This window comes from Barbus barbus (assembly GCF_936440315.1).
Source record: "Barbus barbus genome assembly, chromosome: 25".
Taxonomy (NCBI): Eukaryota; Metazoa; Chordata; class Actinopteri; order Cypriniformes; family Cyprinidae; genus Barbus; species Barbus barbus.
Window position 1 is genome coordinate 30,638,655 of NC_136753.1, and position 17,581 is coordinate 30,656,235.

The window sequence follows — 17,581 nt, forward strand, 5'->3', positions numbered from 1 at the left end:
TAAGAGCCGATCCCTGTCGCCTCCCATGAGACGAGAATGCTGAGCAATGAATCTGTCAGTTATTCATGCGTAACTCCTCCAGTGGTGTGGAAATACAGTAATCATCTCAGTTATGATGCTATTACATCACTGCTGTTCAAGAGACAAGCAGAGAATGGGAAATGAATTAACCTGAGAATAAAAGAGGAGAGAAATCAGGATTTCACTGGAATCAGTACAAATATGCTGACACTGTACAACAAGGTGCTATTAGTTAACTACACTTACTGATGTAACTAACAATGAGTGATACATTTGTTACAGTATGTTGTTAAAACTGTTCATGTCTGTTAAAGGAATAGTTCATCCAAAAATAAAAAGATTAGTATGAGTGTGTTTCTTCATCAGGTTTGTAGAAATGTGTCTCTGCATCAGTGTCTCAGCAATGGATGCTCTGCAGTGAATGGGTGCCGTCAGAATGAGAGTCCAAACAGCTGATAAAAACATCACAATAATCCACACCACTCCAGTCCATCAGTTAACATCTGGAGAAGACTAAAGATTAAACACATCCAGTATTAAGATGTTTTTAACTCAAATACTATAGAGTCTATAATCCATAATAACTCTTCCTCCAGTGAAAAAGTGTTCTGGTCTGAATCAGGAGAGAAATCTGCACAGATGCCAAAACAGTCCAAAACAGCAAATATGTGGCTGGATTTTGATGCGAGAGACAACAGGAGAAGCACTTTTTCACTGGAGGAAGAGTTATTATAGATTATAGACTCTATGGTATTTTAGTTAAAAACATCTTAATGCTGGATGTGTTTCAGCTTTTATCTTCTCCAGATGTTAACTGATGGACTGGAGTGGTGTGGATTATTGTGATGTTTTTATCAGCTGTTTGGACTCTCATTCTGACGGCACCCATTCACTGCAGAGCATCCATTGCTGAGACACTGATGCAGAGACACATTTCTTCAAACCTGATGAAGAAACACACTCATCCTGATCTCAGATGACCTGATGGAGAGCACATTTACAGATATTTTTTATGTTTGGGTTTCCTTTAATTGGTGTTTATGAATTTCTCTGTTTTTCATTTCATTAAAACAAAAAACACAACATACAGCGATTATAAATAGAAAAGTGCTGACTGTTCACACAGGTTATGAGCAGCTCCATCATCAGGTCATAATCATGATATAATGTCCTCATTAGCATATGCAGATTACTGTAATTATGACAGATACAGACTGTAGTGTGCATGAAGTTTATTACCACAATGTTTGATACAGTTCAAGTCATAACTTAAAAACACATGCTCTAGTTAACAGGATTTTCACATCTTTCTCCTTCAGACACAGAAGTGTGCAGGATCCAGTAAAAGGATCAGTAAATATCCTCAGCATTTATTGATTTAATATTCAGTCCCGCATCAGTGATTGTCATTTTAGGCACTTGGGGGAACAACAGAAATAAAATCATGTGCAAGCACAAATAAAATCAGGATCACAGCTGAGAAATAACAGAGATGCTTTCGTTTTCTTATTGCTTGAGCAGAGAAGGAGCGCTGAAGTTTCTCTCGCAGGATCACAGACTGACTCACAGCAGGTGTGTCTCTATGAACAATGTAAGCTGTGATGATTATGCCTGGATGATGATGTAAACTGTGCGTTTCACTCCCTCGTGTGCGTGTAATGCTCAGCGTCTCGCCGTCATGTGATCGGATCTCGGAGACGTTCTGCTCGCAGATCCGGACGCAGATGAGCTTCTGGAGCACTTCGCTCTCGTCTGGCGCTCAGTAGCGGCTCCGGCGGCTCATGGTGAGCGGCAGCGTGACCGACGACAGCGAAGACACCTCCCAGTACAGACTGCGTGATAGGAAGAGCCTGTAGAGGACCACCACAGAGATGGACTGGCACAGGATCACGCCGATTGTCACCACCTGCGGCGCGAGACAGAGACGAGACCCTCGTGAGACAGAGCTCTGCTGCTTTAAACAGAAACCAACATCCCCTTGATCTTTTGACATACAGTGGTGGGCAAAATGATTAGAAACTAGTTAAAAAATGGTTTTAATCAGTTATTTCTATTTTCTGTCTGTCTGGAATGACATGAAGAAACAGAACAAACTGAGACTAAATCCAGAAGAACTGTGTCTCTGCTTCAAGAAACCTCCTGAAAGCTCCTGAGAAACTCTGCTCAAGAGCACCGAGGACAAAAGCTGCTTTAAACACAAAGCATGCTCACAACAAATGTTGATTTCATTTAGTTAACAGAAGCTAATTGATAAAGCAAATCTATTTAGGACATTATTTTTGACAGAATCCTCATTTTACAGCATTTTTACACAAGTGCCTAAAACTGTTAACAGTTCTGTAGCTTTGCAGGAGGTTTCTAGAAGCGTCTTGGAGACACAGTTCTTCTGGATTTAGTCTCAGTTTGTTCTGTTTCTTCGTGTCATTCTTGATTCTCAGTTGAATTAATGGCTAAATGAATATTTCCTACTGACACACTACAGCAAAAGACAGAAATAACTGACTTAAAACCACTTTTTAGCTGCTGAAAATACTAATGTTCTAATCATTTTAGCCACCACTGTATAAAAGGTCATTGTGCTATAAAAACATCCTGTAAGTTTCAGAACTCAAAACTTTGTCGTTAGTTTAAAAACAGCTTATATTGAAGGCAATCTGACAAAATGACTTGAGCTTGTGGAATGTGCCACTCTATGATGTCATAGACCCACCCACCGATTCTACATCCTCCCCGTTTAGCCCCACCCACCGATTCTACATCCTCCCCGTTTAGCCCCACCCACCGATTCTACATCCTCCCCGTTTAGCCCCACCCACCGATTCTACATCCTCCCCGTTTAGCCCCACCCACCGATTCTACATCCTCCCCGTTTTGCCCCGCCCACCGATTCTACATTCCTGCCCGTTTAGCCCCACCCACCGATTCTACATCCTCCCCGTTTAGCCCCGCCCACTGATTCTACATTCCTCCCCGTTTAGCCCCGCCCACCGATTCTACATTCCTCCCCGTTTAGCCCCACCCACTGATTCTACATCCTCCCCGTTTAGCCCCACCCACTGATTCTACATCCTCCCCGTTTAGCCCCGCCCACCGATTCTACATTCCTCCCCGTTTAGCCCCACCCACTGATTCTACATCCTCCCCGTTTAGCCCCGCCCACCGATTCTACATTCCTCCCCGTTTAGCCCCTTTAATGGAGGTTTGTTTCTCTCTTACCTTTTCTTTCTGGTGTTCGTTGAGAATCACAGAGAACAGGACCAGCACCGGATGACACAGGAACCACAGAAAACAGCCCTGAAACCACACACAGTGTTCATGGGAAGCAGACGGGAACAAACTCTGGTTTAGACTGCACTTCTGTCCGGTTTATAAACACTGTGTCCGTCTACCAGCACAGGCTTCAGCTGGACACTCGTTTGTCCTCCTGATCATCACTGTTTTATACTCTATCAGTGTTATATCACTAATAAATAAACAGATTAAAACATAGGCCAAGTTTCAGTTAATATTAACTGACATTTTAGACTTTTTAGAATTTTGACTGTTTTTGCTCCAAAATAGTTGAGTCACAGCAGAACGTTTGAGTCTCCAATCAACTCTGTGGTGTTTCATTACTCAATGATTCAACAAATGATTCAGTGACTCGTTCATAAAGACAGTCACTTGGTTCAGTTCTGAATGAACAAATGAATACGACAGTGACTTGATGCCATCTACTGGTGGTTTTTGGTTCAAAATTAGTTCGAATTTCATTTTTTTCCCCCAACATTTAATTCTTCTATATTCTCTATATAATGTATTTAAAACATTAATCTTATTATTTATGCAGTCTGTGTAAATACACCTAAATGCCACTTCAGATGCTGCTTCTGCAATGCAAAGATGGATTTTGTCTGATTTGATTTGATTAGGAACAGCCATATAATATCTAATTATTGTAATTACATTTACGTATATAAATACATACTTATAAATATTATTCTAATTGCACTTATATGAATGAAAAATATAAATGAAAGAGACTCGTTTAAAAATATTAGAAATGTTGCGTAAACAATGTCCCTTGAAATCAATTTAAATATCAGCCGTTAATGGAAAAGATCTGGAAAAGTTTCTGTCATTGCATATCTTTAAAGTCATAGTTCACCCAAACATTTTAATTCCGTCATCATTTACTCAGCCTCATGCTGCTCCAAACCTGTTTGTTTCTTCTATTGAACACAAAATAGGATATTATGAAGAATGTGTGTAACAAACAGTTGCTGGTAGCCATTGACTTTCACAGTATTTTTTCCATACAATGGAAGTCAATGGCTACCATCACCTCTCTGGTTACCCACATTCTTCAAAATACATCCTTCTTCTGTGTTCTAAAGAATAAAGAAACTCAACAGGTTTAGAACATGTTCTAATGAGGGTGAGTAAATGATGATATGATTTTATTTTTTTCACTGTATCCTGCAGAATGTCCTTCTCTTTGTTGTACCTTGCCGAAGCTCAGGTAGAAGTCTCGTTTGAGCGCGCTCCGCTCGGCAGAGATGATCTGATACAGCACCGAGGCCAGGAACAGAGCGAGTGTTATGCGCAGCGCCATCAGCAGCCAGCCGGCCACACTGCGCTGGACGTGAAAACTGTGGTGCTCCGATTCCTCCAGCTGCTCCCAGATCAGCAGCGCCCCCTACAGACACAGCATCAGCATTCACTGAGCATCTGGACACTCCTCACTATATTATATGTATATTTCAGGTTTGTTGTGTGTGTTTGTGTCACCTGAGCGATGACGATGGCCAGAGCGAGTGCGGTGGAGGCCGGAGACGAGTCCCACTGCAGCGGTTTACTCTGAGACTTTCTGCTGCGGCTCAGAGACCAGCCCACACACAGACTCAGCAGCAGGTAGAGCATCTGCACCTGCGCCACCATGTCACACACTGACACACACACACACACACACACAGAGAGAGAGAGAGAGAGAGAGAGACACAGACACACACACACACAGATACAGACACACACACACACAGAGAGAGAGAGAGAGAGACACAGACACACACACACACAGAGAGAGAGAGAGAGAGATACAGACACACACACACACACACACACACACACAAAATATGTCAAAATATGGGTGAAATAATGTTCCATCGTCATTCAGAATAACAGATATATGTGACCCTGCACCACAAAACCAGTCATAAGGGTCAATTTGATTTAAATCTGAAGCTGAATAAATAATCTTTCCACTGATGTATGGTTTGTTATGATCGGACAATACCTGTGCTACTCATGACTGCTTTTGTGCTGCAGGGACACATATAGAGTCTTTTAATGACATCTAATTTGTTAATATTGACAATATTTTTTGTTATATGAATTATTATTACACTGAATGACATTTTAATGGGTGTTTTCTGAAAGACTCACATTCGGCGAGGCTCCCCGTCAGCGGCGCCCCAACACCGTCTCGAGCGTACCTGCGGGTCCAATCAATCACACAAATCATCATCATCATCACCTCTACATGAGTTCAGCAGGAAGCATTGTAGAAGATTTGTATTGATCAAGATATTAATTAATATCAATGTGAATATAGCCATTTATGTATCAAGTTATTCTACTATTATAATCATGTATTTGCCTGTGTTTGGCCTGCATGAGAATGCAATGTGAAAAAATATGACAAAAATACAGTATATGCTGAAGCTGCACACCCTATTTGGACATCAGACAAAATATATGATGAGGACTCCTGTCAATAATGACTACGTATGAAATGTATTGAACGCATTGAGGAGCCTCTCGACTATTCCTGACCCTGCAGCACAAACGCAGTCATCAGTAACACAGGTATATCTGTAGCAATAGACAACAATACATTGTATGGATCAAAATTATTTTATTATTTTATTATTTCTCTTTTATGACAAAAATCATTAGGATATTAAGATCATGTTCCATCAAGATATTTAGTAAATTTCCTACCGTAAATATATCAAAACTTCATTTTTGATTAGTAATATGCATTGCTAAGAACTTCATTTGAACAACTTTAAAGGAGATTTTCTCAATATTTAGATTTTTTTGCTCCCTCAGATTCCAGATTTTCTAATAGTTGTATCTCAGACAAATATTGTCCTATCATAACAACACAAACAGGCCACTAAAGGTAAGCAGTTTTTGCTTCTATAGAGTCTGCCTGTGGTGGTAAGGACACTCAAAAATGCTCCTCCAAATTTAAAGAACAAAAAGAAAAAAGGGGTTTTGAGTCCAGAAGAAATAATTGCATGCAATGATCTGTGTTTACTGTTATAAGAGGGCCTTGAAGATAGCAATAAACGTGAAGCAGATAAAGTATAGGTAAGCGTGCAAATCTCTGACCGGGCCATGTGGATGTAGTTGAGCAGCACGGATGTTCCCTGCAGCAGAAGCGCGGTGGATAACACCTTCAGAACCGTGCGCATCGGGCCAGCTTTGCTCAGCGCCTGCCACAGCGGCTGTATGTAGATACACGACGCCACGAAATACACCAAGATCAGCATGAAGTAGAAGCTGTGGAGCCCTGCGACGAATATAGTCAAGTCACCTCTATTTATATAGCGCTTTTAACAATACAGATTGTGTCAAAGCAGCTTTACAGTGTTAAATGTGTCCCTGCAGCACTAAAGCAGTCATGAGTAACACAGGTATATCTGTAGCAATAGCCAACAATACATTGTATGGATCAAAATTATACATTTCTCTTTTATGACAAAAATCATTAGGATATTAAGATCATGTTCCATGAAGATATTTTGTACATTTTCTACCATAAATATATCAAAACTTCATTTCTGATTAGTAATATGCATTGCTAAGAACTTCATTTGAACAACTTTAAAGGAGATTTTCTCAATATTTAGATTTTTTTGCTCCCTCAGATTCCAGATTTTCTAATAGTTGTATCTCAGACAGATATTGTCCGATCATAACAAACGCTTATGACAGGTTTTGTGGTGCAGGGTCACATATGGCGTGTGTTTGTGAGTCTGACCGGTCTCCTCGGCGCTGAAGTGATCCAGTGGGTTCCCCGCGGTGTCTGGGTTCATCAGGGTGATCTGGAAGCGCAGGTCTTCTAGCGCGGCGTCCGTCTCTCCGTCCTGACAGGTGTAGCGGTCCACATACATCACGTGCCACGTCTGCGGAGCGGACTGATGCGGTATGGTCTGGTTCTGCTCCTCTTTAATCAGGTTAACTGAAAATGTCAAAGTTATATGGATGTCAACAGTATTATTACAATTAATAAATTTGCTTCAAAAATGTCTATAAATTTTGTCCTTTTAGACTATTTTTTCTTTAAGGGGAGACACTGCAGGCAAAAACATTGTTTCATAAAGTATTTTTTCAGACTAGTGGAAAGAAAACATCCTAAAGACACTGTTAAGTGCTTCTTTTATAGCACTTTATCTATTTGTGTCAATAGATTTCAATTAAAATACATATTCTTAAGGGCTGTTTTCTCCTACACTAAGCCAAAAATCTCCTCTTCAGTAGCACTTACACCAAACTTTACATTTTTATTACATTTTATCTGTATCCTGAAGGTTTTACAGAGGGATATGTTCATATATAATTTGCTTGATTATATGCATTTTATTCCCCCCAAAATTGTGGAAATATATTGTTTTCTGTCTGTTCTAAGTATTTTCTGAGTGACAAAAATGAGATACCCAAAATTCTGTCTGTAAAAACATTTGACTCCATGTCAAAAAAATTAAACAAGCATTTTGAAACTGGCTTCATCCAGTGTTTAGATTTTTGTACTAGAAATGTATGCAAATTAGCACATATCTGCATATTAAAAAAGCTTGTAATACAGAAATGTTTGAAATGATCAAAGTAAACAATCAACCGGGTGAGTAAGTTGATAACTATTAGTTATTCTTTATCCTCTTCACCTGTGCTGTCTTGCCTTAAAGGGACAGTTCACACAAAATTCATTTTATCATCATTTACTCGCCCCCAAGTTGTTCCAAACCTGTATGAGTTTCTTTATTTAGTGTAACATAAAAGAAGAAGATATTTTAAAGAATGTTGGTAACCAAACAGTTGCTGGTACCCATCCACTTCCATAGTAGGGAATAATTATTATGAAAGTCAATGGCTTCCGGCAACAGTTTGGTTCCCAACTTTCTTCAAATGATCTTCTTTTGCATTCGTCAGGAACAACAAAACTCATACAGGTTTGGAACAACTGTAAATAAAGGCAGAATTGTAATTTTTGGGTGAACTAAATATGTGTTTGCTACAGCAGCAGATATATTATTGTAATATTGATCAACAAATCACATTACAGACTACTTTATCCATCGTTAATGCATGCAAACATCAGAAGATTCTAGACAGACGTATAGAGCTGGGTATCGTTTGAATTTCATCAATTCCGATGTGGTCAAGTCAAACATTTAGATATCAATCATATTTATTCTGTGTCTCTTTTTGCAAAACATTTAATTGCTGCTGAACACCATGAACAAAAATCAGCCGGCTGCAGAAAAACTGGACTCCATTAAGAGCTGATTATGTGCAAAATAGAGCTGATTCTGGATAAATTCAGACTTTTTATTTTATTTATTGTATTTATATAATGTGAAACAAAACATATATTGTATAAATAACATTACAAACATCATTTTTCTTTAACAAAGGCAAAACTAACAAGAAAGAGAAAAAATATATAATAAGTCTTAATTATAAATATAAAATCCAAAAATTGAAAAATAATGTACATCCTTGAAATTAATTTCCAATAAGAGAAGGTAAATGCACCATATTGTTTCAGAAGTGTTTTTGAGATTTCCGAACACTGAAGAGGATTTTCTCGGGGAAATATATGGATATGAGAGGAGTTCGATGATCCAGTGTTTTCTAGACGGAGAAGGAGTTGACTTCCAGTTCACTAATGTACATTTTTCCCAGCTGTAACGGCCAAAAGTAAATACTTTTTATGAGGAGACGAGGCTAATAATTCAGTATCCCCTAATATCCAAATTCAAGGATCATAACTGCCTGGGAGTTCTCTCACAATTCTGAAGAAACAATATTAGACAACTAAACAAAATCTGAGGGAATTTCTGAATGATTCAGTGACTCACTGAAGACGGACTGGTTTCATTACTGGATGAGTCAGTGTTGCTGAATCAATGAGTCAAAGATAATAAGGCCTTTTCTCCAGCTAAAGCACAGGAATTGATAGCAAGAAGCCCCAAGAAGCCGTGGTTTACAGTGAATTTATAACAGTTGTGCCTAAACCCTCTTAGCTGTTATACATTCACTGTAAACCACAGCTTCACAGGGATTATTGCTTTTATAAAAGGGTTATTCCATATATGTAGCAAGCTTTCACAAAACAAATCAAATGTAATGAACATTATTCTTCCGCCAAACAATGTAGTTCCTCAGAATCTGTTGTGGTTGCCGAGCAACACAGACGTAAACAAAGGTGTATGTTACATTGTAGAGTCATTTACAACAGCTTCAAACACAGCTCAGCCAATCAGAATCAAGGACCGGTTTTATAATCTTCATTTTACAACAAGTATCCGAATCCAGTATCCGACTCTGGATCGGAATTGATTTTCTATTCCCAGCCCATAAGAAGCTGAGCAGCTGCGTGACGTGTCTGTGCATGCCCAGTCTGGGGTCAAAGTTCACACACCTAGAAATGACATGTTGCACTGAAGATAAGCTGTTAAAGCGGTGTGAGACGTGAAGGAGTCTTACTGGAGACGTGAGCCGATGTGAGTCTCTCCAGACAGCTCAGATTGTCAAAGCCCTCCGAGCCCTGAAACAGCAGCAGTCTGGCCTCCTTCTGCACGGCCAGCAGCACATTATCCACACGATACGCCACCAGACCATTCTCACCTATCAAATATCATAATGCATATGTACAGTAAGTCAAATCAGACTGACACCCATACGATCAGTCATAACATCAGCAATATTCCTGCATGCATGCATGTGAACAAAAACACAAATGCATGGAAGCAAATGCAAATGCATGATGTGAAAGCATAAATGCAGTTTAATATCACTCACCATGATACAGAAATCTTGTAATGTACTGCCCAGTATTTTCTCTGGCCGCGTCGCTCCTGAAAACCCCAGAAACCGTTTTCCCTTCTGCAGGACATGATGTGAATAAAAGTGCAATGAGAATGATAAAGCACACAAACATAATTTCATCTTATGCTCTTCATTCACTGCATTCAATGAGGTAATATTGTCCTTTTCCGCCCACTATTTTGTGATCGGCGTCTGCTGCATCCAATCGGAATACCGTGTTCAGTCTAGCGCAGTAGAGCGACCAATGAGAGCGCGGCGGAGGCGGGGCGAGAGTCGGCTCATACGTGTCAGCGCTGCTGCCGCAAACCGCTGCTCTAACTGTCGTGAGGAGTGTTTACGAAGCATCCTGTAAATCAAAGAAATGATCTACAGTCTGGATTAAACACGGATTTCCAGATGAATATGAGCTGCAGAGAATGTCTCACTGTGCTGGTGACCGGAGGAGCGGGATTCATGTGAGATTTAATACTGTCAAAAATATCAAAATACATCTGAACCCTTGAAATGACTGAATCTGTCACTGCTTTAGACAACAGGCTATCAAAGTAAGGGCCATTTATTGTGAAAAACATCTGAGATGTATCAATAGATGAAGTGTTTCGGCATGCCCAGCCCAGATGAGGAGAAGTTACACAAAAGTAACGCATTACTTTCCATAAAAAGTAACTTTAAAAGTAACTTTTTCTTTTTTAAAGAAGTCTCTTCTGCTCATCAAGCCTGCATTTATTTGATTCAAAATGCAGCAAAAGCAGTAAAATTGTGAAATGTTTTGACTATGTAAAACAGCTGTTTTCTGTGTGAATATGTGTTAAACTGTAATGTATTTCTGTGATCTGCAGCTGTATTTTCAGCATCATTACTCCAGTCTTCAGTGTCACATGATCTTCAGAAATCATAATAATATACTGATTTACTGCTCAACAAACATTATTATTATGTTGAAAGCAGCTGAGTAGAATTTTTTTCAGGATTGTTTGATGAATAGAAAGTTCAGAAGAACAGCATTTATCTGAAATAGAAATCTTTTGTAACATTATAAATGCCTTTATCATCACTTTTGATCAATTTAATGTATCCTTGCTAAATAAAAGTATTGATTTCTATAATTTCTTCCCCCTCCAAAAAAATAATAATTATACTGACTCCAAGCTTTTGAATGATATAATGTTACAAAAGCTTTTTATTTCAGATAAATGCTGATCTTTGGATCTTTCTATTCATCAAAGAATCCTGAAAAAATCTACTCAACTGTTTTAAATATTGATGATAATAATAATAATAATCAGAAATGTTTGTTGAGCAGTAGATCAGTATATTATAATGATTTCTGAAGATCATGTGACACTGAAGACTGCAGTAATGATGCTGAAAATACAGCTCTGATCACAGAAATAAATGACAGTTTAACACATATTCACAGAGAAAACAGCTGTTTTAAATAGTAAAAATATTTCACAATATTACTGCTTTTGCTGTATTTTGGATAGAACAAATGGAGGCTTGATGAGCAGAAGAGACGTCTTTAAAAACATAACAAAATGTTACTGTTGAAAATCTTTTGACTGGTAATGTATAAGGACTTATTCAATAGAAGTAGCTACTCTTGAGAGGATGTGGTTTTGCTGATTCAAACATCAGATAGAAACCATCCTGCAGCGTTTGATCTGACGAACAGCGTTCATACTATAAGAGTCAGATATGTGTTTGTGTTTGTGTGTGCTGTATAATGAGGTTATATTTGTGTTCTCAGTGGATCTCATTTGATCAGCGCTCTGGCCGTCAGATTCCCACACTGGAGAATCATCAACGTTGATCATGTGAGTCTCTGAACAGCATTGAATCAGTGTTTTATGAATCCATGAAGCGTCACACGTCGCTGTTGCTGTGTTTCAGCTGCAGTACTGCTCCAGTCTGAAGAACCTGCGCTCTGTGGAGGCCAGCATCTCCTACACCTTCATCCCGGTACTGACACCTGACCAGAGGTGGACCAAGTACACAACTCCATTACTGGAGTCCAAGTACAGATACTGCTGGTCAAATCTTACTTCATTACAAGTGAAAGTTGTAAAGACAGATATGTGACCCTGCAGCACAAAAGCAGTCATCAGTAGCACAGGTATATTTGTAGCAATAGACAACAATACATTGTATGGATCAAAATTATACATTTCTCTTTTATGACACAAATCATTAGGATATTAAGATCATGTTCTGTAATAATTTTTGTTAGACTATTTGTGATTGTACCTATTATACCTTTGATTTTTGTGATGCAGAGGGAGTGGAGGTTTTTTTTTTTGGATGGTCGTCTGGGGTGGGTGGGTTGTATGGCATCTAAACGAGGAAAATTTAGTGTGTTGCACTTTGTTCTTATTGATGCATGTCTGTTATTTTTTTCAGTAACACTTAATAAAAAATTGATCACAAAAAAAGTAAAGATCATGTTCCATGAAGATATTTTGTACATTTGAGTAAGATCATGATGATATTTAGTCTAGAACTACAGTAAGATCATGTAGATATTTAGTCTAGAACTACAGTAAGATCATGTAGATATTTAGTCTAGAACTACAGTAAGATCATGTTGATATTTAGTCTAGAACTACAGTAAGATCATGTTGATATTTAGTCTAGAACTACAGTAAGATCATGTAGATATTTAGTCTAGAACTACAGTAAGATCATGTAGATGTTTAGTCTAGAACTACAGTAAGATCATGATGATATTTAGTCTAGAACTACAGTAAGATCATGTAGATATTTAGTCTAGAACTACAGTAAGATCATGTAGATATTTAGTCTAGAACTACAGTAAGATCATGTTGATATTTAGTCTAGAACTACAGTAAGATCATGTTGATATTTAGTCTAGAACTACAGTAAGATCATGTTGATATTTAGTCTAGAACTACAGTAAGATCATGTAGATATTTAGTCTAGAACTACAGTAAGATCATGTTGATATTTAGTCTAGAACTACAGTAAGATCATGTTGATATTTAGTCTAGAACTACAGTAAGATCATGTAGATATTTAGTCTAGAACTACAGTAAGATCATGTTGATATTTAGTCTAGAACTACATTGTAATGCGTTACCCCCAGCACTGGTAACAACTTTCTTCTTCCAGGACCTTGATAGAAGTGTAGTGAAGTGAAGAGGACAATATTTGTCTTTCAGATGTAGTGAAGTTAAAGTCATAAGTTTCCAAAAAAAATAATACTCAAGTAAAGTACAGATCCTCAAAAAGTACAATACTCTAATAAATGTACTTGGTTACTGTCCACCTCTGCAACTAACCTAATTATCACTCCAGTTATGTTGAGCTGACCCACAGCTGATGAACTCTGTTCTCCTCGCAGGGCGATGTTTGCGATCCATTGTTCATAAACCATCTCTTTGTGACGGAGAAGATTGATGTAGTGTTTCACTGCGCTGCTGAAACTCATGTAGGTGAGTAAATGCTGTCTGTTCATTGAGGACTCTGTGTTTCTCTCTAGAGGACGGCGTGTCTCGTTCACGTGTTTATCTCATGTAGAGAACTCGTTCCTGTGTCCGTCACGCTTCATGCGTGTGAATGCAGACGGCACTGGTGTTCTGATCAGAGCAGCGTTTGAGGCACGAGTACAGCGCTTCATCTACATCAGCACTGATGAGGTGTATGGACACAGTCTGGAGCAGGTGAGGACAAGCTAGGAACCAAAATCATTCACCGTTTCAAATCGCTTGACATGATGCAGGTGACACTTGCTGGTCAGAACAGAGTAAACTCAACAAAAACCTGCATAAAAACTAGTGCTGTCAAACGATTAATCACATCCAAAATAAAAGATTTGGTTACATAATATATATGTGTGTGTATTGTGTATATTTACAAATACACACACACACAATTTATTTAGAAAATATTTACATGTATATACTTATATTACTTTATATTTAATTTATAAACAACATATTTTTTTTAAATGTATACATGCATGTGTTTGTATGTATGTATATATATATATATATATATATATATATATATACATATACATATACATATACATATAGGTGCTGGTCATAAAATTAGAATATCATGAAAAAGTTGATTTATTTCAGTAATACCATTCAAAAAGTGAAACTTGTATATTAGATTCATTGATTACACACAGACTGATATATTTCAAATGTTTATTTCCTTTAATTTTGATGATTATAACTGACAACTAATGAAAGTCCCAAATTCAGTATCTCAGAAAATTAGAATATCAATTAAGACCAATGCAAAAAAAATGATTTTTAGAAATGTTGGCCAACTGAAAAGTATGAGCATGTACAGCACTCAATATTTAGTTGGTGCTCCTTTGGCCTGGATTACTGCAGCAATGCGGCGTGGCATGGAGTCGATCAGTCTGTGGCACTGCTCAGGTGTTATGAGAGCCCATGTTGCTCTGATAGTGGCCTTCAGCTCTTCTCAATTGTTGGGTCTGGCGTATTGCATCTTCCTCTTCACAATACCCCATAGGTTTTCTATGAGGTTAAGGTCAGGCGAGTTTGCTGGCCAATCAAGAACAGGGATACCATGGTCCTTACACCAGGTACTGGTAGCTTTGGCAGTGTGTGCAGGTGCCAAGTCCTGTTGGAAAATGAAATCTGCATCTCCATAAAGTTGGTCAGCAGCAGGAAGCATGAAGTGCTCTAAAACTTCCTGGTAGACGGCTGCGTTGACCTTGGACCTCAGTTGTATCAGATCTGAGTTGTATCTCAGCCAAATATTGTGCTATCCTAACAAACCATACATCAATGGAAAGATTATTTATTCAGCTTTCAGATAATGTAGAAATCTCAATTTCATAAAATGGACCCTTATGACTGGTTTTGTGCTCCAGGGTCACATATGTATAAAACTGATCTGAGATCAGGTATAAATTCTGTGTAGACACTGGTTCATGAGTTCACAGAGCCACTGAAATTTGGAAATGTTTTGAAACTGTTCTTGTTTACTGAAGTGACTCCGATTCACTGGTTCAGAACAAATGATTCACAATGGTTTTGGAGCTTCATGAAGCAGTGTTTATAAAGCGTGCATCACTAGCTCAAACAGAGCATCTGAAGCCCTCGAGAAAACACACTGAGTTTTGGAGTAGATGAACCATCATGCCTTCATATCATGAAAAGGACTAACCAGCCGTCTCCTGTTGATCTGTTTAGTACAGCTGTATTTTGATGTCAGCTGAAGTGTGTGATCTGGATCTTGTTTTCACAGCCGTTTGATGAACTGAGTCCAAAAAGACCCACCAACCCATACTCAGCCTCAAAAGCTGCGGCAGAAAGCATTGTGATGTCGTACTGGATGAAGCACAAGGTATCAGTCATGAGATTATACCCCATATATCTTCTACATTTTACTTTCAGTGTTGTGTAATTCCCATTAGTTTTAGTGCTAATTCTCGTTAGATTATACATGACTATAATGTGGTAAGAACAATGCATTTTAAATCTGAGTTTGCATCTGACAGTAGTTTTTTCTGGCATGGAATAAAAAATAAAAAAGGTCATTGCAGCTTTTTATCTTCACAATTCTGAATTTTTCACAGAATTAAAAGTTTATATCTCACATAAAAATCTGAATAGTGAGATATAAGCTCATAATTATGAGATAAACCCAGAATTGTGAAGATAAGAAGTCACTATTACTTTATTTTTTCATCCTGTGTAAACAAGCTTCCATAAGTTCTGCTCATACTTCCATAATAAACACTTTAAAATTGAATGCCATATCATTGATTTGTTTTTATATCATATTAATGTTTGTAAATGTTGTGAAATGATCTAGATTGTAATATTGCACTGTATTTTCTCTGATCTGTCTGCTGTAGTTCCCCGTTCTGATCACGAGGAGCAGTAACGTCTATGGCCCACACCAGCATCACGAGAAGGTGCGTGATCAGCCTGTTTGACCGTCACATGACCTCATTACCATCACATGACCTCATTACCATCACATGACCTCATTACCATCACATGACCTCAGCGCTTCATTAGTGTGTGCTTGTTTGTTCAGGTCATTCCCAGATTCCTGTCGTTCATCCAGCGGGATCAGAAGTGGTGAGTGTGTGACTGCGTGTGTGTGTGTGTGTGTGAGTGAGAAAGAGAGTGTGTGAGACTGTGTGTGTGTGTGTCTGCTGTCTCCAGCACTATCCAGGGCTCAGGCCTGCAGTCCAGACACTTCCTGTATGTCAGCGATGTCACAGATGCCTTCCTGTTGCTGATGGAGAAGGGCATTCTGGGAGAGATCTACAACATCGGGAGCAGCTTTGAGATTCCCATCATTCAGCTCGCCAGAGAACTAGTGAAGATGGTAAGAGCCACATGACCAGCTCAGTGTTAGATGAACCGTTCTTAATCAGAGTAATTCACAATCCACTCTTTCCTGTTGACAGAAAGTGAAGGACGTCTCTGAGGAAGCGCTGGAGGACTGGATGGAGTTTGTTGAGGACCGGTGTGTGATGAATGTGTGCTGTCGTACTGTATGTTTGAGATTGATATTAATAAATTAATGTTCATAACATTTCTGCAGTCCGGTGACGGAGCTCCGGTATCCAATGATATCAGACAAACTGCACAGACTGGGCTGGAGACCCAAAGTAACCTGGAAGGAAGGAATCAGACGGACCAGTAAGAGATTCCAGATGATTCTGTGTGTGATGATGATGATGATGAAGAATATGACGTGTCTCTGTTGTTTTCAGTACAGTGGTATGAAGAGAATCCAAACCACTGGCCGTTGATCAGTGAGAATGGAGAGGAATCGCCAGCATCGTGTGATCAGACGCCGTCACATGCAGGGCTTTATCACGCCAGATAATAACATTTATTAACTGATTTATACAGTATCTATGCAAGATTGTCCTGCAGCTCCTAAATAAAGTGCTAATCAGTGAAGACTGGTGATGAGAATGTGAGGCAGGATTATTAGAGACGTTATACTCCAGGATTAAAGAGGACCAAAAGTTAAAGATGTTTAAATATTTTAATGGAAACTGACACAAGTTCAGTTGTTTAGACTGTTTTCAGTATTTGTGCTTCACTTGATTATGAAAACTCTTCATTTGTACGATTGTTTCTGATCATTTTTATGTTTTAATAAAAAGGTTTACAAACATGCTTGTGATGAAGTTCTGTTGTTAAATTAAAACTGTAATATTTATTTGTACACACACACAAGATATAGTATAGATATATCTGTCCCTGCAGCACAAAAGCAGTCATGAGTAACACAGGTATATCTGTAGCAATAGCCAACAATACATTGTATGGATCAAAATTATACATTTCTCTTTTATGACAAAAATCATTAGGATATTAAGATCATGTTCCATGAAGATATTTTGTAAATTTCCTACCGTAAATATATCAAAACTTCATTTTTGATTAGTAATATGCATTGCTAAGAACTTCATTTGAACAACTTT

At 38.4% G+C, this 17,581-nt stretch overlaps 2 protein-coding genes across 3 annotated transcripts; one reads left to right on the forward strand and one right to left on the reverse strand.

Annotated features, from left to right (window-relative positions):
• Window positions 1-1,239: 1,239 nt before the first annotated feature.
• LOC306845037 (integral membrane protein GPR180-like) lies at window positions 1,240-10,348 on the reverse strand. 2 transcript variants are annotated; one of them, XM_079377553.1, is made up of 9 exons: window positions 10,096-10,348; window positions 9,781-9,921; window positions 7,052-7,252; window positions 6,400-6,580; window positions 5,446-5,495; window positions 4,792-4,949; window positions 4,508-4,699; window positions 3,238-3,315; window positions 1,240-1,927 (listed from the first exon to the last, which is right to left on the reverse strand). In XM_079377553.1, the coding sequence occupies exons 1-9, from the start codon at window positions 10,232-10,234 to the stop codon at window positions 1,781-1,783; spliced, it is 1,287 nt and encodes a 428-aa protein (XP_079233679.1). In that variant the 5' UTR covers window positions 10,235-10,348; the 3' UTR covers window positions 1,240-1,780. The 2 variants fall into 2 exon arrangements, with proteins under 2 accessions (XP_079233679.1, XP_079233678.1); XM_079377552.1 differs by having other exon boundaries at window positions 1,246-1,975.
• Window positions 10,349-10,434: 86 nt separating this feature from the next.
• tgds (TDP-glucose 4,6-dehydratase) lies at window positions 10,435-17,273 on the forward strand. The gene is made up of 12 exons (XM_079377554.1): window positions 10,435-10,577; window positions 11,873-11,939; window positions 12,016-12,084; window positions 13,484-13,574; window positions 13,660-13,802; window positions 15,373-15,471; window positions 15,986-16,045; window positions 16,171-16,214; window positions 16,302-16,467; window positions 16,550-16,608; window positions 16,687-16,784; window positions 16,859-17,273. Exons 1-12 carry the CDS (start codon window positions 10,519-10,521, stop codon window positions 16,972-16,974), a joined length of 1,071 nt encoding a protein of 356 aa, XP_079233680.1. The 5' UTR covers window positions 10,435-10,518; the 3' UTR covers window positions 16,975-17,273.
• The last annotated feature ends 308 nt before the right edge of the window (window positions 17,274-17,581 follow it).